Source organism: Phalacrocorax carbo, chromosome 1 (assembly GCF_963921805.1).
Source record: "Phalacrocorax carbo chromosome 1, bPhaCar2.1, whole genome shotgun sequence".
Taxonomy (NCBI): Eukaryota; Metazoa; Chordata; class Aves; order Suliformes; family Phalacrocoracidae; genus Phalacrocorax; species Phalacrocorax carbo.
Window position 1 is genome coordinate 104,945,149 of NC_087513.1, and position 24,962 is coordinate 104,970,110.

Sequence of the window (24,962 nt, forward strand, 5' to 3'; positions counted from 1 at the left end):
ATAAGTCTCAATTTAGGAACCAGTATTTTAAAGTAATAAATGAAATTCAGTTTATAGAAAACACTGTTTTAGTAAGATGATTTTGAGAAAGTAGAGCTTAAAAAATGTTAATAATTTGCCAGGTATTTAATGTTTTGTCACGGCTAACTGAATGAATTGATTGAGAATAGAATTTTGGTTTCCTATATAGGGAATATGAGAAGGGAAAGAAAACTGTTTCCTGTTGTTATGAGAGTAAAGCATTTTAAGTTTTCTCAAAGATATTTATTTTATTAGTGTATAATTTACTTGTGTAGAACATGAGTGGTACAAGTGCTAATGTTACCCAAATTGTAGCTGAAACCCATGTAGGCTCTATCAGCACTGTGAGGCGTTCTGTAATTTTATTTTTGAGACACTCTCTATTTTAAAATGTGTGTGTCCTGGAGGCTCTGTTAAAACTGCAGGTAATTGTCTTCAGTACTTATATTTTTATTTTGGTTTTTGTATTTACTTAAGGAAGCCTCTGAGCAAAAAAGCATGAAAAATATTAAATTTCATTACAGTAAGTACATATCTTCTTTGCCTTCAAGGCTGCTCTTATATTCACATTTTGCAGGACATAACCTTTACCTGAGTTACTGCTTCAATTTTTATGGCAAATAACTGAATGCTTTATTTTATATTCTTTAGTTTGTTCTTACCAGGTTTAGGTAGGACTAGCTTGAAATATTTAAGTCTAGCTTGAAATATTTAAGTCTAGGACACTGATGTGTAATAGATACAATAAACCTATATATAGTCCATAGTTCATCTGAGGATAAAATTTGTCTTTTTGTACAAATGGCATTTCAGTGAAGTCACGTGAATATATTAATAAACATGTTTAATTCATTGGCAAAATACATTAGAGATAGTTAATGCAGAATTAACCTGGTAAATTAAAATTATTGATCTTTTAAACATTGATCAAACTTCTAAGCTCTTGAAAACTAAGAATTTCAGAAGAGAAAATGACTTGCTGAGCCATGCATTAGAATCTTACCTTCTGCTGGGTTGAGCCCAGATCTGATACTCACCAAAGAAAACTTGCCTTTTTGTGTGCAAAGCTTCTTAACAGTTTTCAGATAGCTGTAACTCATTCTTGGTGTGTGCGTGTGTCTGTACGTATGGTGGGTATAGCTTTTCTGATCTGGAATTAGATGGGCAGTCAGTCAGTGTTCAGTGCTTGGAGTGGAGTTTGCACAGTACATGACTGAGGCTGCTCTTATGCACGTTCACTAGTGCTTGAGATGAATCAGCTGCCAAGGACACGGAGCAGTGCGTCCCCGGGGTCAGTTACAGTGACTTCGGGAGAACCTGCAAGAAGAAGAAATGTTAACCTTCTATCTTCCCCCGTCCCCGACCCCCCTACCCCCTCCCACGCCCGACAAAATGCTAGACTGTCCATCACTGTTTACCTAGCACGTGTTCAGTCACCATAATTTAACTGTGTATTGTATCATCTGTGCCAATAGCTCCTGAAAGACCTTACAGTGTAGTGCTGCTTTGTGCCGACAAATGAAGTAGAATTTTGAGGGAAAGAAATTAAAAATTTTCTTGGGGACCTCAGAACTACTGCTTGTATTTGAATAAAGGATGTGCCTTGTTCTAAGAAATCTTTCCATAAATAATTACTGAACATGAATCAAGTCTAAGAAATGCATATCGCTATTATATTGTTTACAGCATGGTGAATGGAAGTGCTTTCTCCTTCTATAACACTGAATTTATGGGGATCGGGATTAATGCTTCCAGAAGGGTATAGCACTCTATAGCACTGGTATGGCACTCTAGAACTCTAATTTTAACCAAAATGGAAAATCCACTGCATCTTCAGAGCTGCTGTTCTTGTTTACTCTTAAAAGAAAAAATGAAAAGCTGTAGTTAAATGAAATATTTTTAACTACAGTTAAACCAATAAAACTACTTTGGTTATTTTATTTTTATATCTTAGTTTTTAGTAATTTATATTTATTCACTTTTTGTTCTCAGAATATCAAGTTATAGCTTGATTATTAGATGTCATGAAATACATGATTCAATAATCAGTGTTCTGCTTATTAGAATTTTTACAAAAGTAATATATATTATGTATTTGTCAGTGCCTTCTGTAGAATCAGAGTTTTGCCTATGAAAAGGGCAGTATAGAAATAATTGTGCAATCCTGGATGCAATTAATTTACCAGTATTAACTTTACGGTTGCCTGGTAGAAAGTGGTATGATTTAGTTTGTGAAAGGACTTCAGATCTTCACTGAACAAATGCTTCCAAGTTTGAAAATAATCCTTCTTTCGCCTTGACTTCTCATGACTTTTTCATAATACTACTTAAATAATTAAGGACCGTTTTCTTGAAGACTGGCCTTGAAATTCTGAAATACTTTTGAGCTTTTCCATTTTAATTCAAGGAATGGGATGTTAATGCTTAAGCAGAGATGTCTTCTGCAGCAAGTATTGATAAAAGTATCCGTTATTTTTAACTCGTACAGGAAACTTGTAGTCTTTCAGTGACTTACTTGATATAGTCTTGTAATAATGTAATATCATTGGCATTCTAATTATGATGGCATAAATAAATCCTTGATTTCTGTGGCTAAGAATAAAACCTTCTTCCTGAGTTTGTATGTGCCTAGGTTACATGTTTGCTATTCATTTGGTCTTACAACTGCAAGATTCCGGTGTTTCTCCAGCACAGACTCCTAAATAATGGAAGGTCTCAACTGCCCCTTATTTCTTACTGCTCATGGCAGTGAGGCACTAGTCATCTATTGGATTTTATTTTTAGCATTTTTACCTCTTATACAGTCCACCTTAAAGGAATAACATCCTGCAAAAATACAGAAAGTAATTTTTTTTCCCATCAGCCCTTTTCAAAGATCTGTATCCTTCTGCAAAAATGCTCAAAACAGCTGAGAACAAGTGGCTGTGGTGAAAGGTCTTTCATTCCTACAGCTATCAGTCTTTCATCTTAATTTGATATAATTCTTTCTATGAGTGAGAGACATTTAGTAGTTCTGAGAAGTACGTGCCTGAAAACTGTTGTGTTCAAGATGACCTAATACCATCCTGGAATCTGGAAAGATAGAATCTTGACTTCCCTAAAAACACGTCTGGCTTACCCACATCTGCTAATGTTTGCATCTACCTTCTTCTGTCTATTTTCCAGTTTCTTAGAAAGCTGTGAGATTGTTTACCCTAATCTCAAGCCATTTGGAAACTTCACTCTTCTGGACATCAACTGTGTAACGGCAACTGCTCGAGTCGGGAAGGCTGCTTAAGCAGTTCATCAGAAGTTCAGCTCCTATTGGGAAAACTGGTATCAGTGACCATTACTAGCTTTAAGCACCCTTTTTGTTGAAAAGAGCAAAGCAAAAAGCCCTGGACTTCTGTTTTGCTGTGCAGAGGGATCTGTACTTCCCAGTGGAAATTGCTGTCTGGCTTAGTGATGCCATTCACTACATGTCTTAAGGTTTCATAGACATCAGTGTGAACAAGTGCTGGGTTTTGCTGCCACCACTGCTCTCCTCACAGCTGGTAGACTTAATGTTGGGGTTGATACTCAAATACCTAATGAGAAACAGAGTGAGAGGAACTGTTAACCGGTCATATCCACTTTATGCGACATTTCGTCACCTCACTGTGAGAAGATAAATTAAGAACGACATGTCTTCCTTTGCTTTAAGTCATGAGGACTTATTTGCTTTTTTCGTTGTCTCTTTGGCTAGCAAAACATTCCTGAGGGCCACAGTACTGTCTGTGAATAAAGGAAACTTTGGAAGTTTTTCACAGTCAGAAGACCATGCTGAGAGCCCATCCTAATTACTGATCTAGTGTTTCAGACTTTCATAATAAGGACTGCATCCCCATCTGGCCTCAGGGTAGGCTGTGTATTTCAGACCAGTTTAGAGCACTTGCTGTGTTCTGGTGCAGTCCTCTGCTCATCTTTGAAATTCAGTAGGAGGGTGATTATTTGGGACAGATGCAGATAGGTTAATGTTTGGCAAGTCAGGTAATGTAGTGCTGCTTCAGAGGGATGTTGTCCTGAGGTTAAGGTTTGGTGTGCCTTTTTAGTACTCAGCTTTGCTTATCTTTTCTGATTTCAGACATGTAACGTTCTTTATTTGTTCACTTCCTTGTAGTTCAGATTCCTTCATGTGTCCTTAATGTAGGTCTGTCTTCCTCTTTGTTACGTGGTTGGGTCCCAAGAGCTTGCAATGTCAATCAAGATTTCCTAAGTGAGGACTTTTCGTTAGTTGTAAGGAGAGTTGGCAAGAAATTTTTAGACTAAACTATCTAATTGGTGATTGAAACATTTTTAATGTTTTTGGTGTCATACTGGACCTTAAGGAAAGATAAATCTGGAAATCAGTAATGCACTGTTACTTGTGTTATTTAATGCTTTTTTTTTTTATTTGAAATGTCATTTAAAAGATAAAGCTGCTTTGCAGACCAAGGATCAAAGGTTACAAATCTTTTGTTTGGCACTATCAACATCTTCGCTGTAAATAAATTGTCTACTTTCAGTGTTACGAATTCTATACAGGTAGCAAAGCAAGCATCTAATCAAGTGAAACAAAGATTGTGGTATGGATTCATTTATCTTTAAAACAAACAGAACCTCACAATGCAGAGAACAGAGGTAAAGTGATAAGCAATTGATTGTAAGCAGTAAGTGGGGAAGGAGAAGACAGTGGGGTAGTAATTAAGATATTTGATAAATTTTGAGAAAAAAACCTCAGGGAGCTAGTTCTAAAGCTAATATTTATTTTAAATTCAGAGGCTCAGGGGAAAAAAGTGGCTCTCTTTATCATTGATACAGCTGAAAGAGACATAGATAAATCTTCTTTAATGATCCAAGCTCCCTGTTAAGGAAGTTTTGAGCCAGCAGTGGTGGGAGACTTAGAGAATTAGGAACTATCCTCATTAGCTTGCCCAAGAAAGTGTTCAGCAACATCTTTCCAAGATGTGTGAATAAAGATCTACGGCTATTGCAAGTGTCAATTTCAAGCCTCATCCATGTACAAGATTGTGATGAACAAGAAGTAGAGACATTACAACTTATGCATCTAACCTGTAGGTCTCTGTGAGACATCACATCACCTTCACAGTGCAGCGGCTTGAACGGTTTGACCAAAGGGATCATGACCACGCTTGATTGTCTTTTGGATTCGTTGCTTATAGTGGGGATGTTAAGAACTCAATTTCATCACATTAACTTATTTTAATAATATCCAAAATACTGTGGCACACTGAAGAATAGTTCAAGAATACTGCAAGAATGTTGCAGCTATTCTGAAAACTTTTAGCAGCTAAATTCTCTTGCAACTGGAAGTTGGAGTATGGAGAGGACACTGTCCTCAGGGTTTTTGTCAGTTGTCTTTTGTTTAATTTTAAATAATGTTAAAAATTCAGTGCATGTTAAATTGAAAGATTTAGTCTGCTGTAACTTCTCACCTATTGATATATGTGCCACTACTATTAATTAATATTACTTGTTTTCAGAATAAGCTTTTTCCTTAAAAGTTAATTTGTGCCCGAATATTAACTTTGAAATGTGAGTAAGCTTAATACTGCTGAAATAGAACGGCTTGTTTCTGTTCTGGCTGAACAGGACACAGTCATGCAATGCACCTTCAGAAATCCTAGGTCGAGAAAAAGTAGCACTCTACACCAGTGCCTGTGGTTGTTACTGTGGGGGAAAAAAGTTAATTGCCTGCTCTGTCTCTTCTTGGCATTGATACAGGGGCAGTGGCATGTTGCTGCTGACCCCTTCTGCTCACAGATTATCACGTGCCCCAGGAGGATAGCTCTCTTTGGTTTGTTATCTGCACGGTTCACTCTGGAGGCATAATGCAGCTTGGATCACCAAGCAAAAGCTCTTTTCATCTGTTAACAACTGTATCACGTTCTGTTGACTGAGATGCGTATGTTCCCATAGAATGCCGTTAGGTATAATTATGAGTGCAGGTATCAAGGGCAGTCCAGCAGTGCGAGTCAGGTTTGTCTCGTGGCTAAAAAGTGGGCACCTGCTGCGCTGCTTCGACTTCTCAATCCCTTATGGCTAGAGGTGGCTTGGGGTCTTGGCAACAGTATTACCTAGAGAACAGTGAGGAATTCCTTCTCCGTGTAATGGAGAAATGGAGGAATTACTCTTCCATGACGGAGGTTGAAATACAGAGAGTTTATTCTTTTTGTTGTTTTCCAAATAGGATAAAACTGGTTACCGTTTTGTATCACTCTGATCAAACAAAGTGCGTCTACATAACAGGCAAACTGGTGCATGCTGATTAACAGCAGTGAAAAAAGAACATCTCTGTATCAAAGCTGGATAATTAGTTCATAAAATAACTTGACCGGATTCACTGAAAGTTAGCATTATCAGACTGAGTGCCACTTTCTGTATGTTTAGCAATCCATTGGTGGAATTTAAGCCAGTCAGCTTTTCAAATGTTTGGGGATAATTCGAAAAGCAATATTTTAGCAATTCGATGCTACTATGTGTTAAGTTAATTAAGCACAGAATTGAAAACAGGTAAATCATCATAAAAGTCTAGATTCTTATAAGGTCAGCAGTTCCACTCATTTTCTGTAATGCATAATTATAAATGCAGTTCCTGAATGTCAACATTAATATGGTTCAAGAATTGCAGCTTCAAACTCTTTTAGGTACAGCCAATATTATATTTTGTCCATAGTGACAAAATTAACTGGTTTAAATGCATTACTTGCTTGCATCTAAATATTTGATGTTCGCCGGGGACTGGAATTTAGAATTCTTATGGTGAGTCATTATTTTGCTTTTTTATTAGTACAGGAGGAAAAAAAGTAAATAATGAGTGTGACTTGTAAGCAATTTCACAGATTTTCTGCTGACCTAATATAGGAAAGTTGTTAAATTTCTCATCACCTTCTGAAACCAGGTCATCTAGCTAGATATGCTCATTTCACTTTTTCAGCTGAGAAATTGGTTCTTAATGTGTGAGTTATTGGCCCCAAGGGGGAGAAAAAAAACCAGCAAGACTTCTCTGCAAAGACCTTCTTTGTTTTGAATGACGTCCGAGTGAATTCTGAATTACTTAAATTTCTTACGTTGTAAATAATTCTGTTCCTTAATAATGCAGCATATATTTTCCTCTCTTAGATCATGCATGCAGTGAAAGAACTTTCTCAATTTAATGGTATGCAAAATGTGAGAGATTGTTAGGATATAATTTAAGATGTGGCTTTTGCCCAAAAGACATTACATTTTTAATAAATGCTATCCTGTTTCCATATCTGTCTGTAAAATTACGAGATTGTACTACTTTTAGAAAAGCTCCTGAGTTATTGCTTATATGGTGGATGTATTTCAATTATGCTATGATTTTGGCCTCTACTGGCATTCTACAAGGTTATTTGTTACTTCTGTCAATTTCTATTTCTAATGCTGCTGCTCCCATAAACAGAGAGACTTGGATGAAATCAGGAACCTCTGTATGGTTTGTGTGATTTGCATGTTTCAGAAAAACCTCTTGTTCTGGCTCGTGTTTTGGATCTGTGCACTTATCTCTCTGAAAGTCAATATGGTCACTAGTATTTTATGTCCTTCTGAGAAACTGAATTTTTCCAAGTTTAGACTAGAATCAGAGTTAATGTGTGTGTTTGTTTATTTACAGTCTTCTCTCCCATGTGCAATCAGATGGTTGGAAAACATCTGCTGCTCCTACTCAGGTTTTTGATCTCAACAATTTGATAACTAAACTTTTGATGCAACAAATTCATCTTGTTTGTTCTTATCTGTAGTCAATTCTTCATGTAAAAGTCATTACAATTTATTTTCATACTGGTTCTCCATCTTTTTCCAAAGATCAATCTTCAGTGCCAACAATGGTGGCAAAAATTACATTCGTTATCCGTTTTGGGACTCTCTGTATGTTTTACAAATGTACAAATCCTCTTCACCATCTTAAGAACTTTAAGGTTATAAAGTCAAGCAGTCCCGTAATGAAGAGAAATAACTTTTAAGTCTGACTGGTGCTTGTAGGAATTAATCTACTCTTTGTACATGCATTGTCTTAATTCTGCGTGAGATGGTATTTTTATTGCAACACAGCTACTGCTTTGATTTTGCTCAGTGTTTAGCTTGCAGCAAATAGCTTTCTGTAAATTCGATGCTTGGTAAGAAAAAGGTACAGCAAGCATTTGCACAAAGTTGTATTTTTGTGACCAGCTTGCCGGTTTGTAGGACTTCTGATACCTTTCTATTCCTTTCAATATCAGAGCATTCTCTCTCTATAGTTCATTCATTGCAAATCATCTCACTGAGAAAAAAACAAATATATAAAAGGTTCTGTCGACAAGCTCCTGAGATCTTCCTAGTGTAGTGTTATCTTGTGAATTGGATGATTTGGGGCAAGGTGGGGAGAACATGGGGATTGAACAAAAAGTCTTGTCGTGTAACGCATGCCCAGAAAAAGTATTGAACTGAGGCAGTTTGCATTGAACCAATTAGTGTTTCCTAAATTTGGAGAGTTTTTGATTTGGTAATATTTCTGTCTTTGTATGTACAAGTGTATACCTGTGTGCAGTACAGGCAAAGAAAAGGAGAAATATTATAATCTTTTTGAAGTAAATAAATGGCTATTAGGTGGGATCAGGGTTTTACCAGCTTTATAGTACATACACAGACTCCCCATCTTTTCATGTAATATCACTAACTCCAGACTTAAAGCACCATCTTTATGAAGAAGTTTCTTGGAGGAAGGAAGGAGGTTGGGACATTTGTCAAGATGACTTTATTCCTTGTGTCTTAATCATAACATTGGCAAGCGTTGAAGTCGTGGGCAAAAAAAATTTCACTACCTCATGTGGTTGGCTGGTTGAGATGGGTGAACTCTTTGGAGCCATAGCTTGCAGGAGATGCACCTGAGGCGGCCCATGCTGAGCGTGGCAGAGAGGGTGGTAGCCCAGAGGGTGATCAGTAGACACAAGAAAGGGGGGGTCTTTGAAGCTACTGAGACCAGTGTCCTAGGAGAGGAGGTGATGAATAGTAGGAAAACTGTTCCTGAAACTATTTTGTTCTTCGATACGAAATTTGTTCACAAACACCTCTATGTGCCTACTCGCTTTGGAATCTCTTGATATCATGTCCGTGCTTTGTTTGTGTGTGCATTATACCCCATTCCTGTTGTTCTGAATTTCAAAAAATCTCTGCAACTTCCATGAGTTGGTTTTGTCTTTAAATGTGTAAATTTGCAACACAGTAAGTGATTTGGTAATCTACTGGTGACATGAGATTTATAAATAGTTAGGAGGGGAGGTGGTAGAGAACAACAGTTTTTCAACTTCTATTATGCCTAGAAATTGCTGTAAATCGATAAAATCTTGGGGATTAATAATTTTCTTTCTGTTTCTTTAAGATCTTTTCCCATAGAATATAATCATCTTTAGAGAGGCAAAGTAAAGTACAGTGCAAAGTATGGGTATTAAAATATGCATTCAAATACTAGCCTGTTTAGCTGTCTATTAGATAGTTGACAATTTTTCCTAAACCCCTACCTGCAATTTTAAAATTATATGGAGTGAAAGACAAAGATTTCAGGAAGACAAACTTTTTAGGAATAAGCTAATGAAAAACAGGAAAGAAGTCCTTAAAATGGTAACATGTCCAGGACAAGTATCTTATATGCAAGTGGGGAACATGGTATAAGGAACTCTAGTTGATCCCAAGGTTTCTAAAGCTTATAAAATATATTCATGTTATTTCAGCTGGGAAGTTTTGAGATTCCTTCTGTCTAATTTGAGAATGTGGATCGAAGACTATCGGTTTGATGGCTTCAGATTTGATGGTGTTACATCTATGTTGTATCACCATCATGGGATTGGTAAGTAATTTAGTCAACTCAAATGTCAGCAGTCCAGTTGCAGCACTGTTGCTGTGGAAATAGTGCTCTAAACTTGACTGAATGCTTCTAAAATTCCAGATCTGCTAATATTTTGATGTGCTGCTATATGGATAGATCTGAAATTCTGAATAAATTTAGTGCTTATAAAATTGTGTATTGCAAAATATCTGGTTTTGGTTTTGTTTTGTTTTTTAAAAAAAAGTGACTGTGGCCTGTAAAATTTCCTGTCATCTTAGGCACAGGATTCAGCGGAGATTACAACGAATATTTTGGCCTACATGTGGATGAAGATGCCTTGTGTTACCTAATGCTGGCCAACCACATGATTAATTTCTTGCATCCAGAATGCATAACCATAGCAGAGGTAAGATTAGAATTTGCCATCCTCAACAACGTTAATATCGATTAGTTTGCTTCAGGATGTGAATTTCCTGAGCTGAGAAATATCTATTAGTGTACAGACTTTGCCTTGTAAGGTATCACAATTGGAATATGCACTTTGGGAATTTTGTCTGCATTAATGGGTTCTTAATTAATGTGGAGATTTCCTTCTTTTTTTCCCCCCCCTTCATCTCCTTGAACTTGTAATGAGATTTGTTTTTATTAGTTTGTTGCTTTTGCATGATTGCCATTTGTCACTAGCAATTCATAGTACTAAAGATTAACAGCTCTGGTGTGATTTTGTGTATTTTGAATTATATTGGCATAATTGACAATTCCCCTTCAAATAAGTGCCATAAATTTATAACTGTTGAATGTGTATGCTAATTTAAATTTAGTATTAAGTTTCTCCAGGTTTCTGAGGGAGTAAATAGGATATATTTCTTGAGTTGGTTGAGGTGAATTAAACTTCTTTGAAGAATATTATTGTTGGCACATAGTGCTTTTGATAGTGAAAGACATGCACTTGGGTCACAACAACCCCATGCAACGCTACAGGCTTGGGGAGGAGTGGCTGGAGAGCTGCCTGGAGGAAAAAGACCTGGGGGTGTTGGTTGACAGCCGCCTGAACATGAGCCAGCGGTGTGCCCAGGCAGCCAAGAAGGCCAACAGCATCCTGGCTTGTATCAGGAATAGTGAGGCCAGCAGGAGCAGGGAGGTGATCGTGCCCCTGTACTCAGCACTGGTGAGGCCACACCTCAAGTACTGTGTTCAGTTTTGGGCCCCTCACTACAAGAATGACATTGAGGTGCTGGAGCATGTCCAGAGAAGGGCAACAAAGTTGGTGAAGGGTCTGGAGAACAAGTCTTCTGAGGAGCGGCTGTGGGAATTGGGGTTGTTTAGTCTGGAGAAGAGGAGGTTGAAGGGAGACCTTATTGCTCTCTAAAACTACCTGACAGGATGTTGTAGTGAGGGGGGGGTTGATCTCTTCTCCCTAGTAACAAGCGGTAGGATGAGAGGAAACGGCCTCAAGCTGCGCCAGGGGAAGTTTAGGTTGGATATTAGGAAAAACTTCTTCACCGAAAGGGTTGTCAGGCATTGGAACAGGCTGCCCAAGGAAGTGGTTGAGTCTCCATCCTTGGTGGTATTTAAAAGAAGGGTAGACGTGGTGCTTGAGGATATGGTTTAGTGGTGGACTTGGCAGTGACAGGTTAGTGGTTGGACTTGATGATCTTAAGGGTCTTTTCCAACCTTAATGATTCTATGATTCTATGATTAAAGTTCTATGAATAGGTATGTTTTCACTGATATTTTCTCTTCATGTAAAAGAGAAAAATCATGTAGACCTTGAGGATTTTTCTGTTACGTTAAAAATTCTTCTTGTTTAAAAGTTGCATCTATCTGATACCATTAGGGACTATATAGATTTCTAATAAAATAATTTGTATTGCTTAAAAGTTCCCTATTTGTCTTCAGAAAACAAAATGTGCTTAACTTAATTTCTTACTTATGGTGAAGTTTTATATTATAGACAACCACTGCTAAAATCTTAATGGCAAGCTATCAAATACAGCATTTGGGGAGCAATCACTAGTAAACCTGAGATAGTTTCATGGAGCTGTAGGCTTATTTGAAGTGAAATTTGTTAATTTTCTAGGTAATCTTAAATTTGTAAGCATTCCTACCAATGATACTCTGAGTTCAGTCTGCTCATATTACTTGGCACAGGAGCGTTTTTTAATAAGATGTCTTCAGTTTCTCTTGCTTGAGTTGAAAACTGCTTCTGTTTTAAAACATCTTTTTTTCTGCCTGGGGGAGTCGCTACGTGAAATATGGAATTGATCAATGTGCTGCATGATTAAAGGAGAATTTCAGAAGGAGAAACTATTAACATAATAGAAAATTATAAAAAGCAATGAAGAATGTCCACTTGCCTGTAATGGTGATGGAATGAGTGTCACATGAGAAAAATGTTTTTGTCTAGCCGTAACTAATATATTACTTATTTAACCTGATAATTTTTACAGCTTTTAAATATTCTTTATATTCACTGTCTTAGTAATTTCTGAGTTTTTAGGTATTACTCTCTATATGCTTATTTTTTATTTTGGCCTTCTAAATAAAGCTGTGATTAAAGATTTGTATAATGAGGAGATGAAATGTTAAGTAAAATTACATCATGCCTGAAGTATTATAAAAACAAACAGGCAAAAACTCCTGCTGCTATGATTTCTTTTTTTCATATGCAGCTTGTTTCAAACCAAGGTCTGAACAAATGCTTAGGTGTTGGCTGTTTACATCTGGTGGAAAATATACTGAACAAACACGAAAATTTCTTTTTTAGTATTCAGGTAAAATCTGTAAATATAGATACATAACAATAGTATTAAATTTGGAATTTAACTTCCTCAAAATCTGCTTTTCAAAATTGCGACTAAAGTATATGGGAGCTACTTAAATCTCACTCAGGCCATGTGCAGGTAGGCATCACAGAGAAAGGCTTTTGTTTCAGAGCATCTTGTGCTGAAAGACTTGGAGAGCATTAGTCTGTTTTCATCCTTGCTGACTGATTTAGTAGAGCTATTGAACTTTTTTTTATAAAATCTCAAAGTTTGGAAAGAATTTCTGCTTACTTATTTGGTATTTACAGCATGTGGAACGTGGTTGCAGTTTTCTGTGTGATTTAACGCCTGCTGAGTTAAAGGGGGATAATCCCTCCTTTGATGTTCACCCATCCCAGGATGCTGCTGGCAGTCTCTGCTGCCAGGGCAGGCTCACACTCAGCTTGCTGCCAGCCCAGAGCCCCAGGGCCTTCCCAGCAGAGCTGCTCCCAGCCTGGCAGTCCCAGCCTGTATGGATGCAGGGGTTAGTCCATCCCAGGGGCAGGATGTGAGTTGCCCGTGCTGAACGTCCTGAGTTTGCTGTTGAATGATTCCTCCAGCCAGTCAGGGTCCCTCTGGATGGCAGCCCTGCCTCCCACCCCCCAGGATGCCATCCATGAGTTTCATGATGGTGTGGTCGGTCTCCTCACGGTCAGGCAGTGAGGAAGGGGCAGTGTGTGCATATGCATGGACGCGTGTATTTGTATAACTTCTAGTGCAAATATCTTTTTCATTAGCCTAATGCGGCATTTGCATTGAAGACTGGATTGAATCCAGACAACCAGAATGAGCTTCCTAATTAAGCCCTGGTTCTAGTCAGAATTTAATTCCATAAATTCTCTTGTGTAGATGCAAGAGGTATGTGTTAAAACCTAACCATTGTGGTAGAATGGCTTCTCACTGACATAAGTTAATAAAGTTGAGTACTGATAGATATTTTGCAATTATTGGAGATTTGCATTTTCTATACAGATAACCTAACTTTAGAAAAAGAATGCTATGTGACATAATTGCCCAATAAAATGGTGCAATAAATATTTTAAGAGCTTTGAATTACAAATGTAAGAATGATCAGCCTTCATCAAGATGAAACTGGAAAATTATGCAGTAAGCGCATGTCACTTTCCAGGGCTAGCTGGATCATTAGTTTTGGGTTTGTGCATCCAGGAAAAGAGTAGAGACTGTATTTTAATTCCTTACTGCACTTTATATTCAGGCTTTTATTTTTATGCCATTTTTTATGCAAAATATCAATAAACTAAACAAAGGCTTAATTTGTCTTTTGTTGACTACTTTCTACTTTCTATTGATTACTTGGAGCTCAAGAGAGCTAATTATTTCAAATTCTGCATCTGCTGAGGTCTCTTTCCCCTCAAATATCTACTCTATTAAAATATTTTGTGGTAGAGTATTTGAAAATAAAAGTCATAATGCTTTTCCCTGTAACTTTTGCATTCAAACAGCAAATCTGGGTGTAGTAATCACACACTGATTTTACTCCACCACCGCCCACCCCCCCCACCCCTTATCCAGGTCAATCTATGAAGCTGTTTACAGAGTGTTTGTATAGATTACTGTATGGTAGAAAATCTGAACTAATACTTGCAATGCTATGCAAATTACATTGTGGATTTTTTTATTTAAGGATGTTTCTGGAATGCCAGCTCTTTGTCGTCCTGTTGCAGAGGGAGGAGGGGGTTTTGATTATCGACTAGCTATGGCTATTCCAGATAAGTGGATAGAGGTGAGAACTTTTTAAAAAATGTTCTGCTCTTCAAAGTGGGACGTTTATCTGTCCATACACAAAACCACTTCTGAATCCTACTGACAAATTTTACTCTCTTCTGTCAATGTCCTATTAAAATAAATTCTGACCAACCTGAGCACAAGTATTAATGGCTGAAACAAGAGCTCTAAGATATCACGTAGGTCTCAGAAGATCAGTAAGTTCAGGGGCTATTCTTTTCGTTCTAGCCGATATTTGTTTTCTTCGTTCTATACACTTATTTTGTTTGAAATAATCTGTATCTTGCCACAGCTGTAGAATGTGTAGTCTATACTGAATGTGAACAGGTAGATAATAAATTAACCACATGCATATAAATATTAAAAAAGAAAAACCCCTGAAAATGTCAATGAACCCTACTGAAATTTGGCATAGTTATTGTTGTTGAACGTAGAGCTGAAAGTTTAAACACAGTAAATGTTAAGTGAATTACACAAACACCAGTAATCAGTACGGTGGGGTTACAAAAAGAATAATAAAAATCTGTAAACGCACTCTAAGAACAATAATATAATAATAAACACAGACTATGATAAGGATTTAAACCACCTTTTCATTATTACAGAGAATCAGAAGAAAAGGAATAAAATACTAAATGATCTCAAAAGGCTTCTACTGATGTTTTAGAGAATGTTTTTCAGTTAGAAGATTGCATCCAAATCCCTCAGGCTATCATGATGATCTGAAAACAATAAATGTTTTAAATGAGCATTAATGCTTCAATAAATGTAGTGAGTAGCTTAAAATAAAAAGCAAATTAACTTATCTTCAGCATCTTTCACTTTTCTAACTAGGAGATGGAGGGCAGATTGAAAAGTTTTCAAATCTTCTTTTCATTCAGAAGATGAATTTACCAGCTTTTTCAACAGGGACAGCGTCATTAAACTTGAGACTGCTTGCTCCCATTTCTCTCCAGCTTTTAAGAACGTACCTGTTAATAGCAAGTTTTTTAGGCAACTTCCTAAAAGCAGTTGTGGACCTGAAGGATCTCCAGGATTCCATGAAGTAATTCTGAGGGGCCTGTAAAAGTAGGTGAGATAAGCTGATTGTCATAACAGTGGCTGTACTAGTTCACGTTAGAGATCGACCTAGTACATAATACGATGCTGCGCAGGGACCTGAATATTTTCAGGGACAGAATTTATAGAGTTGTTTAAAAAAAAGCTGTTTAGGAGTACATGGCTTAGAACGTTAATGCTGTTGCCTTTTAATCACCTTTATTTTATGTCTGTATATTTATGTATATGTATTTAAGCTGTAGTGACCTATGGAGGGCTATAAAGTTCTATAGAAAAAAGGGCTAACATTGAAATTGGACGAAGGAGGAAATATTTTCATATGAGGCAGAAAATTCCTATTGTTGAGATGTAATTTGAATTCCTAAAAATCAGGAGATAGGATGACAAAAAATATTTTAAAGCTTGTTTTGTATTCCAAGCTTTGGCGTTCAGCCTGTGGTTTGGAACTGACCAGGAATTCACAGATCAGGGGACATCCAAGTCCCTGCACTGAGCACCTTCATGTGTATATGAAGTACATCTTATTGTGTACTTCATGGCAAGAGCGTAGTGTTGTCTTGCAGCGATCTGTTCTCTGCCTCACAGCCCAGTGTTTCAGCTGTAGTTGGAAGCTGCCATATGCCAGGGTTACTTGAAATACAGGATGACTTTGAATACCATGTGTAGGTAAGTGTGTGCGCCCACGCATTTTTTCCCAGTTTTTGGTGCAGCGCTCTCTTGAAGCTCCTAGCAATAGCATTGCCCACTGATCAGAGGATTCACGTGGTAGACGGCAAGTCCGATTGTCCATGCTTATATGTGGAAGCACAGGAGAAACAAAATGTTCTAGTTACTATATTTATGTAGTAGAATTCAAAAGAAAGAAATATTTTCAGATTATCAGAGACAGCTCGTTGCTGCAAAGTTGGGAACAGGAGAAGTGAAAGTAATACAATTCATTGAAATTGCTGTGCCAAGATAATGAAGAAAGGTAGTAATGTGTTTTTAGTTAAAGCAGAAATGACTTTTCAATGATCTTTTGATTTCTGCAGATAATTAAGGAGCTGAAAGATGAAGACTGGAATATGGGCAATATTGTCTATACATTAACAAACAGACGGTATGATGAAAAGTACATTGCATATGCAGAGAGCCATGATCAGGTATTGTATCTGTTTATAGATAAGCAATTAAAAGGTGAGGTTTAGAGGCTTAGTGAGATTTTGTTTTTTAAAAATTGAGCCAAGAGTTGAGAAGGATAGGCAACAATTTCAGAGATATAGTAGACCTGGACTACTGCTCTTTTACTGTGTTTTCTTGTGTGGGTTTTTTTTGTTTGTGGGTTTTTGTGTGGTGGTTTGTTTTTTTTTGATCCTTCTTTTTAATAAGGGAATTCTGCATGGGGTGGATGGATGTTATTTTTCAGTTTTGTGTTGTGGGTTGTTTTTTTTTTTAAGAAATGAGTCCATCTTCTTGTTTTGCCAGCCTGTCATAGGACACAGGAAGGCATATTATCCATATTTTTGATAATCTGGCTTCCATAAAGTAAGCTGGAGCAGTATTTATGATAAGCATGAACAATTAGCAAATTTGTTCACTGAATCAATGTTCACAATTGTTGTACTCCCTTCAAGAAAATGCTTCTTCTCTGAAAGGATTGCAAACACTAATCCTCTTTAGAGATCTAAATGAAATATTTTTTAACAGTTTGATTCAAAACACAGCAATTGTAATGATTCTGTATACAGTAAAATTAAAAAGTAATTATGAGTTTGGATAACTCTCATCCCCCACAATTTTTTGTAATGGTTGTTTCTGAAGAACCAGAAAGTGCATTGGTTCAGAGTTTTAAAATTAGGAACTTTTATTAGAAAATAAATTATATTTTTTAAAGATTTAAGTAATAACCTACCTTCAATGTTCCTCTGCATAATAGAGGTTGACATTCTATTTCCTATACCTTTAAAAGTCTAAAGAAGCGTCCAAAATGAGACCTATGTTTTATTTTAAAAAGTCAGCTCTGAGTTTATCAGTTTCCTTTGGTGTACCGATTTACGTTCTTATCTCAGACTGTTACACAGTGTTCACTTAAGGCACAAGAGAAGAGTCCCAGTCCTGGTAAAGAACTTCAGGTATTACTTGGAAATGCACATAATTCAGCAATTGTTTGCTCTTATAAAGGCTGATTCTTCATCCTCAAGCATGACGTGTAACATTACTGTTGCTGTTCTTTTATTTCATGTTGGATTTTATCAGTTGAGTTGTTTTGCATATCACTATATATTTTTGTTTTGGAATCTCATACTTGGAAGAAGATCTATTTATTTTAAACTTTATAAAAGCTAGCTATGATGATTGCGCATGGACACCAGGATGATACGTGAAAAGCAGGACAGAGAAACAAAATGGGGGTGTAGATAAAATACAGTGTGGAGATACTTGGTGATGCACATGAAGTGCTGAAAATTCGAGTTTTTTATATGTAATAATGGGCTATGAGCTGACTGTTGCCAGTCAGAATGCAGAGCCTCGTGGTTATAGGTGTATGAAAATAGCAACTCAATGCTAGTAGCTCTCAAAAAAGCAGATACAGAACTTGGAATTATGGATGGAATGGAGAGCAAAGAGTGAAATCAGTATGCCACTGTAGTCTTTCATGGTTTGTGTGCACCTTGAATGTTGAAGGCAGATTTGGTACTGTTATCTCAAAGGATATACAGCATAACCGGAAAAAATGCTGTGAGAGAGTTTGTAAGAAAAATAGCAGGTGTGGATTGGTTTTCATAAGAAGAAAACTAAATAGACTAGGACTTCAGGGTAGAAGAGAGATCATTGAAGGGGGAAGGATAACGGTTTATAAAATCATGACTGGCATAGAAAACATGAATAGGGAACGCTTGCCTTCTCTTCTAATGGAAAGCTTAAGGGACATTAAATGACACTAATAAATGCCACATTCTGAGTCCAGAAAAGAGTTGTTCCTTGCAGCTGTTCATTGCAGTCTTCAGTCTTGCCATTGTTGCATAGGAATTTCTTTAAAGTTTTTTTGTGGGTTTTTTTATTTATTTATTTGAGGAAATCATCTATATATGCTGTTATGTTGTTAGTTGGAAAACTAAAGGATGATGATGCTTTTAAGTGAGACCTATTTACAGCTCCTCTGTCTCTCTGGAATCTAGTGAGTTTTTATGCTAGAGTATAAAATGAGAATTGGGCTAGTTGAGCAGAAATCAGCTATTTACATAAAAATGTTCCGAAATGTTTCAACTACCTGCATGCTAATGTGTTACAATAATCCTTGTTGCAAGGTATTTGTGTGGCCTTTCTCAATTAACAGTAGATGCTAGCAAGTTAGTAATCCAGTCACTGTTTTTAGACAGAATTACTAGTTTGTTTTTCTCTCTTGTGTGAAATCACAGAAACCCAGTAACATTCTTGATTGCATATAAATGAACATTTCATATTCACCCTGCATCTCTGAATCAGGAGTTGTTGTTAATAGCTCTTTACTTGTACATCCCAGGAACTTTGAGATGTTTGCTTTCTTATTTTGGGGTTTTTTTCTGTAAAAATTCCAAAATGGTAGGTCACTTGTGGCTTATTGAGTTGACGCTAACATTACACATTTAGTATCTGTAGGTAAGAAGGCTCTCAGAAGTAATTGTGCAGTTCGATCCCATCAGGTGAAATCTAAGAGCACAACAGGAGTTAGACAGCTATTAGTTTATTGATGATACACTCGCACTCCCTTTGGTGGGGGGGAGCTCCAGTAAATGTGTGGAGGGTTGCATGGGGAAAATAGATGGTCAGGTCTGGCATCCAGTCGAGGCTCTGCAAAAGAATGTCCCTGCCTCAGTTTACATACTTTCTGGTTTTGGCAGTAGGTTATATATATCACGACCACATGATTTACACATCACACAACACAATGACCTGATGATCACCGGCGGTGACAGGATGTTTTCTTTGTGAACAGGGATTAGGTCATGCACAGTGAATCATGTCCTTGACTCTTTGACAATCTTCCGAGTCCTCCCTTTACATTATAGAGCACCATATTTAAAAAAAAAAAAAAAAAAAAGGACACACTTGTAGTATACCAAAGGGTTTTCTTCACTTTTTGTTTGGTTTTTTTTGAACTGTTATAGGCACTTGTTGGTGATAAGACATTGGCATTTCGACTGATGGATGCAGAGATGTATACAAACATGAGTGTGCTCTCGCCTCTTACTCCAGTTATTGATCGTGGAATACAGCTTCATAAAATGATTCGTCTCATTACTCATGCACTTGGAGGAGATAGCTATCTGAACTTCATGGGTAAGTAATCTTAGGAACAAGTCTTTCATTTTCTCATCTACAGAATGCTTGGCAGGGAAATAAAATGATGTGACATCATCTTATATCCGCAGTATTCATCACAATGCTGACGTTTGGAGCATAAATGCTTTTATAAAGATTTAGTACAAAAGGTAATGTGCATTGTTTTTCTGTCTGTAAGATGTATTACAAGACAAGAAAATAAAATCAATGTGGCTCCTAATTGTAGCAGAAATGACTTAAAAATGTGGTAAGCTCTAGTTCATGTTACTCTGATTTACAGCTCAGACTAGTACTTTAATTGTTGTTCTGCAAGTTATTCAGGTGGTGAGCCTTGCCTTGCGCAGCTGGGTTGTCTTTCATCTCTGTTCTTCTACTATCCTAAACTTTTTAGGGTAACAGTGAATTTACTAAAGATAACTCTGTGCTTATTTCAGTTATTAATTGTCAGGAAGTAATCTGGAATCAGTTGAATTGTATTTCATTGCTTCCTAGAGAAGAGCAGGGGCTTAATGAGGAAGGCAAGGACAAATCATAGAGACAGGAGGCACATCTTGCTATTGAAGCAGGGAAGCAAAAAGAGCTAGAAATACTTTTTTTTGTCATAAGCTGTAAAAGACCACTATTATATTGCTTCCTAAGTGCTCTCGCTACAAGAACACCCAATAGTTAATCTCAATTAATCATCAAGTTACAGTTCCATGTAGTCATCTTAAGTTGAATGTTGTTCTTAGTTTTATACAAAATGCTGAAGCTATCTATGCTCGATGCTCTTTACCATATCCACATTCTTTAATTTCTTTGAAAAATAATCGTCACTTTATAATAAAAGTTACAATTCTGTAATGTAGCATAACAAGTTCTGTATAGCAGTTGTGGTAGTCTTACAGGGGGGGAAAAAAGGCTGAAAGCACGGTGTAAAAACCATCTCGGCTTTCTGACAATGAAAATTATAGAAATTCTAGCTTAATATTGCCTTCAACTTTTATTGTTAAATGTTTTGTATATCAAGTTAAAGGAGATTGTTGGCTATATATTGCCCTTCTTCCATGATAGTATATTTAAAAATATATTTTTCTAATTAAAAAACTGGAGAATAAGGCAATGGTGGCACTTGATTTAAGCACGTCTGTACTGATACAAGTTCTCTTCCTTGGTATTAGAACAACCTTCAAAAATCTTGTTTGTGGGTGTTCTTAAAAAGAATTAAAGCAACTTCAGTACAGAACAAATCAATTCATTGTATGGTATACTAGTAAAACTATTGTTTCCAATAAAATGCAGAAAATTTTCCCAAGAGTGAAGAAGAGTTAATGAAATAAGTGTTTATGAAGTGTGTATTCAGGCACCAAAATGTACAAGGTGTGATGTGTGTGCTTCCTTTCAAACTAGTGATACTACAATAGTTAAGGAAACAGGTGTTTAAGAAATACGCCACCTAAACTGCAGATGTCTCTGTCCCAGATTGACTTGGTAAGGTTAGAAAAATGATCAGTTATTCAATGTGGCATGTTAAATCCAGTGTGTCAATGCAGGTTGATTGAGCAATTAATATAGGGTATCCTTGAGCACTGCGGATGTTTCAGTAACTACATTATAGTTTGCTATATGTAAAAGGTGAAAAGATAGTAATAAAGGTTGGAGGAGAAAACATGCAAATTCCAAATGCTTGCAATCCGGTCCACGTAAGACGCATGTTGCAGCATGCTGTCTGGTTAAGCAAATACAGTGACAAATAATTTTTTTAACTTTCAGTTTTGAGCAAATGCCAAGGGTGAGGAAGAGAAGCCTCCTGTGGGGTGGGGAGAAGAGTGGAAATCTTTCACAACACCTGGAGAAAGTCACTCCAGGTGCCTCTGTGCTTCCCATGGTCCTTCCATAAATGTCTCATACCTACTTTTTCTGAAAACAAAGACACAAAAGCAACACACTGGTTTCTCAATGCTTTGCTCACCTTAAGGAAAAACAAACTGCTTCTAAAAATGTTGTATCAGGAGAGGAAATCTGTGTCCTCAAATGCATCCTGGAATTTCTCCTTGAACAGCTGGAATAATATTTAGTTACACCTGTGTTGGAGTATCAGTTGTACTCCATACGTGCAAGCAGATTCTTGTTGAGAGTAGTTGTGCCCCATAGAACACCGAACAATGGCTTTCTCCTGTCTTTCTCACTTTTCACACTGGACAGTTCTCTGTCCTTCTTTCAGGTATCTATGTGAAACCACTGCAAAAATCGTGGAAGTTGGGGGATCTCATCAACACTTACAAATATCTAAAGGGTAGGTGTCAAGAGGATGAGACTGGACTCTTCGCAGTGGTGCCCAACGACAGGCCAAGGGGCAATGGGCACAAGCTGGGACACAGGAAGTTCCACCTCAATAGGAGAAAAAACTCCTTTCCTGTGCGGGTGCCAGAGCAGGGGCACAGGCTGCCCAGGGAGGCTGTGGAGTCTCCTTCCCTGGAGACATTCAAAACCCGCCTGGACGCGTTCCTGTGCCCCCTGCTCTGGGTGAGCCTGCTCAAGCAGGGGGGTTGGACAAGATGATCTCCAGAGGTCCCTTCCAACCCCTGCCGTTCTGTGATTCTGTGGGTGTTTAGCTTTCACTGAAGACTTATTTTCCTTATTTTGCTTATATCCCAGTATAGGCAATCAATGATGTATGCAAATTTAAATGTGAACAGGAAAGTTTTGTCATTTCAGTAAATTGGTTCCCTTGTAACACAAACCATTGGGAGCATTCTTTCCTCCAGACTGTATTTCAGTTTTCTGTGCAGCTTTGCAAGTAATCTCTAGGGCTTCATGTGCCCATCTGGCATGGAAGACTTAACCTAGAAAGGGAAAAACTCCATATGCTTGGCTGAAAATGAACATGACAATGATGAACGTCCTGCTGTAGTAAATGAACACTCTGGAAGGCCAGTTTGTTTAATAGTAATAAAAAAGTAGCAATTGTTTTGAAACTTGTACTGTCTAGATCTTCTGCTTCCAAAGCAGGTAGGGAGCAACAATCCTAATGTAGCTGTAGCTTGTTCAACCCAACTCCTGATTTAGACAGAGATTTTAATACTGAGACTGGCCAGTACTGGTCAGATTATGTCATATGACTTAAGGAAATCATAAAAGTTACAAGTTTTCCTGCACGCTGCTTTAGGGGTTTCCTCCACCACAGCTAAGCTTCCACGAAGATGTTGACATAGATAATACACATTTGATTGTCTGAACTTAAATGACACTTAGAGAAAGCCCCAAGCATTCACACTGTGTGCCTATATTAAATAGTGGAATAATTTTATTATTGGAAATCATAGGGAGAAAAAAACCCTATATTTGTACTCAAGTATTTTTGTCTGTAATTGTAGTGATATTGAAATTCAATATTCATCTAGTATTAACTTAATTAAAACCAGAAAATTGTGTGGAAAAATATTTTGAGACACAGATCTTTGCCCCCTCTAATATGAGGATTTAAAAACAAATCCAAAGTAAAAACACTGTATCTGACTAAAATTCTTTATTGTCAAAATAACCCCCTACAAAATAACTAAAAGGCCTAAGATCTGAGTCTACTTCCTCAACTGCTGAAAAAAGACTAAGAGAAGTTGTTGTAAGATTTCTAAAATACTACAGGGATCTTCCAGTGTCACCTTGAAAATACAGCAACCACTGTTGTTACCCACTGGACAGTGTTCAACTTCAACGTAAAGACTCTCACATATGTCCTGGAAAGAATAGTTGAACTTAGCACTACAAAACTGCTCTGTCTGTACGTCCCTTCATTTTCCATCCGGTCTCTGAAAAAAAAAAATGCAGATAACTTTAATTGTTCCTTTTCCTTAAATAATACTTTTCTTCCTCTTGCTCATTGCCTGTGCCCTGTACTGTGGGAAACCCAGTGGGACGGGGAAAGAGCTGCTCCAGTTCTTCAGTGAATTTGGTTCCATGTTCTCTCCTTATCTTGCAAGATATATCCGTTTATCTAGATTTAGGTAAGCAAGGTAGCTGCTTTCTTGCCTAGAATATACATTAGATCCAGCCCAGGGGGCCTTAAATAGCATTTTAGGTCCTTGGAATCCTTCGTAGCACAAATATGTACTGGTTTATGCCAACGTAGGGTCTTGCCTTTCAGCTTGCTAACAATCATATTCTTGCTTCCTTCTTCATTTTAAATTGGCTTAAACTCAAATCTGTTGATTTAAATGGAGATTAGGTCATACATGAACCTCTAGCACTATTTTTCATGACTTTTCTATAGTGAAAGAACTCTTAATTAGGACTCCAGAGACCAAGTCCCTCTCCCTACAAAACAACATATTTTTTTTTTTTAGTATAGAAGCTAGAAAATTATTTGCAGTAACGAGAACATTTTTTGCAGTCATGACCATTGACTAATGTGTTATCGTTTGGGTTGACATTTACCTCTGTTTCACTAATAACATCAAATCTATCTGTTAAAGCTTCCTTTTCCCACTTGTTAGTTCATTTACGCAGTAGTTTTTCAACTTGCTCTATGGTTAGGGGTTTTTTGGATGCACTAAAACAGTTCTCTCTCTACTGGCTTAGTATGATGAGACCTTGTTCTCTCTTTGTCCTTAAAAAAAATAAAATTACTATGCATCATCTATTGCTTTGAGTATTTTGGAGGAGAAATTTAGGGGGGCTTTTTCTCTGGTTGGTTGTGTGGGGTGGTTTTTGTTTGGTTTTGGTTGGGGGGGGTTGTTCTGGAATTTTTTTGTTTTGCAGGGTGTCTTGTTGGCTTGTTTTTTGTTTTTTTTTTTAACTGAAGGATTTTGTAACCTAATTATTTGAAAATATGTTGATAAACAAGAAAAGGAATGGTACAACACTTGTATCAGTAGCACCAATATCAGGGTGGGAAATGTGCATACAATTTGCTTTAAGAATTACAGATTTGAAATAAAAATGATACAACATAACTTACAGTATAAATGGGAATGTTACTTAAAATGGAATCTGAAATACTTTTATTGCTGCCTACTCTAGATAAAAGGAAATTGTATTGGGAACAAGGATATTTAGCATAAACCTAAGGGAGTTGTCTTTTCCTAGACATGTTGCAAGCAGATCACTTTGAATTTTTACACTTTTTTCTTCTGTACATTTTCTTATTCTTATTATTCCTGTGCACTGGTTAGTGTGACTTTTTGTGCCATGACCTAAAAAACTGGCCTTGC

The 24,962-nt window shown here is 37.1% G+C and overlaps 1 protein-coding gene across 3 annotated transcripts in view; it reads left to right on the plus strand.

Moving 5' to 3' along the window:
- GBE1 (1,4-alpha-glucan branching enzyme 1) overlaps positions 1–24,962 on the plus strand; it is a 176,328-nt gene that overhangs the window by 94,150 nt on the left and 57,216 nt on the right. For all 3 annotated transcript variants that reach the window (XM_064469651.1, XM_064469659.1, XM_064469668.1), the window contains 5 exons: positions 9,768–9,883; positions 10,141–10,268; positions 14,312–14,410; positions 16,503–16,613; positions 19,599–19,770. In XM_064469651.1, coding sequence (XP_064325721.1) covers positions 9,768–9,883; positions 10,141–10,268; positions 14,312–14,410; positions 16,503–16,613; positions 19,599–19,770 — 626 coding nt within the window. The remainder of the gene's footprint in view (positions 1–9,767; positions 9,884–10,140; positions 10,269–14,311; positions 14,411–16,502; positions 16,614–19,598; positions 19,771–24,962) is intronic.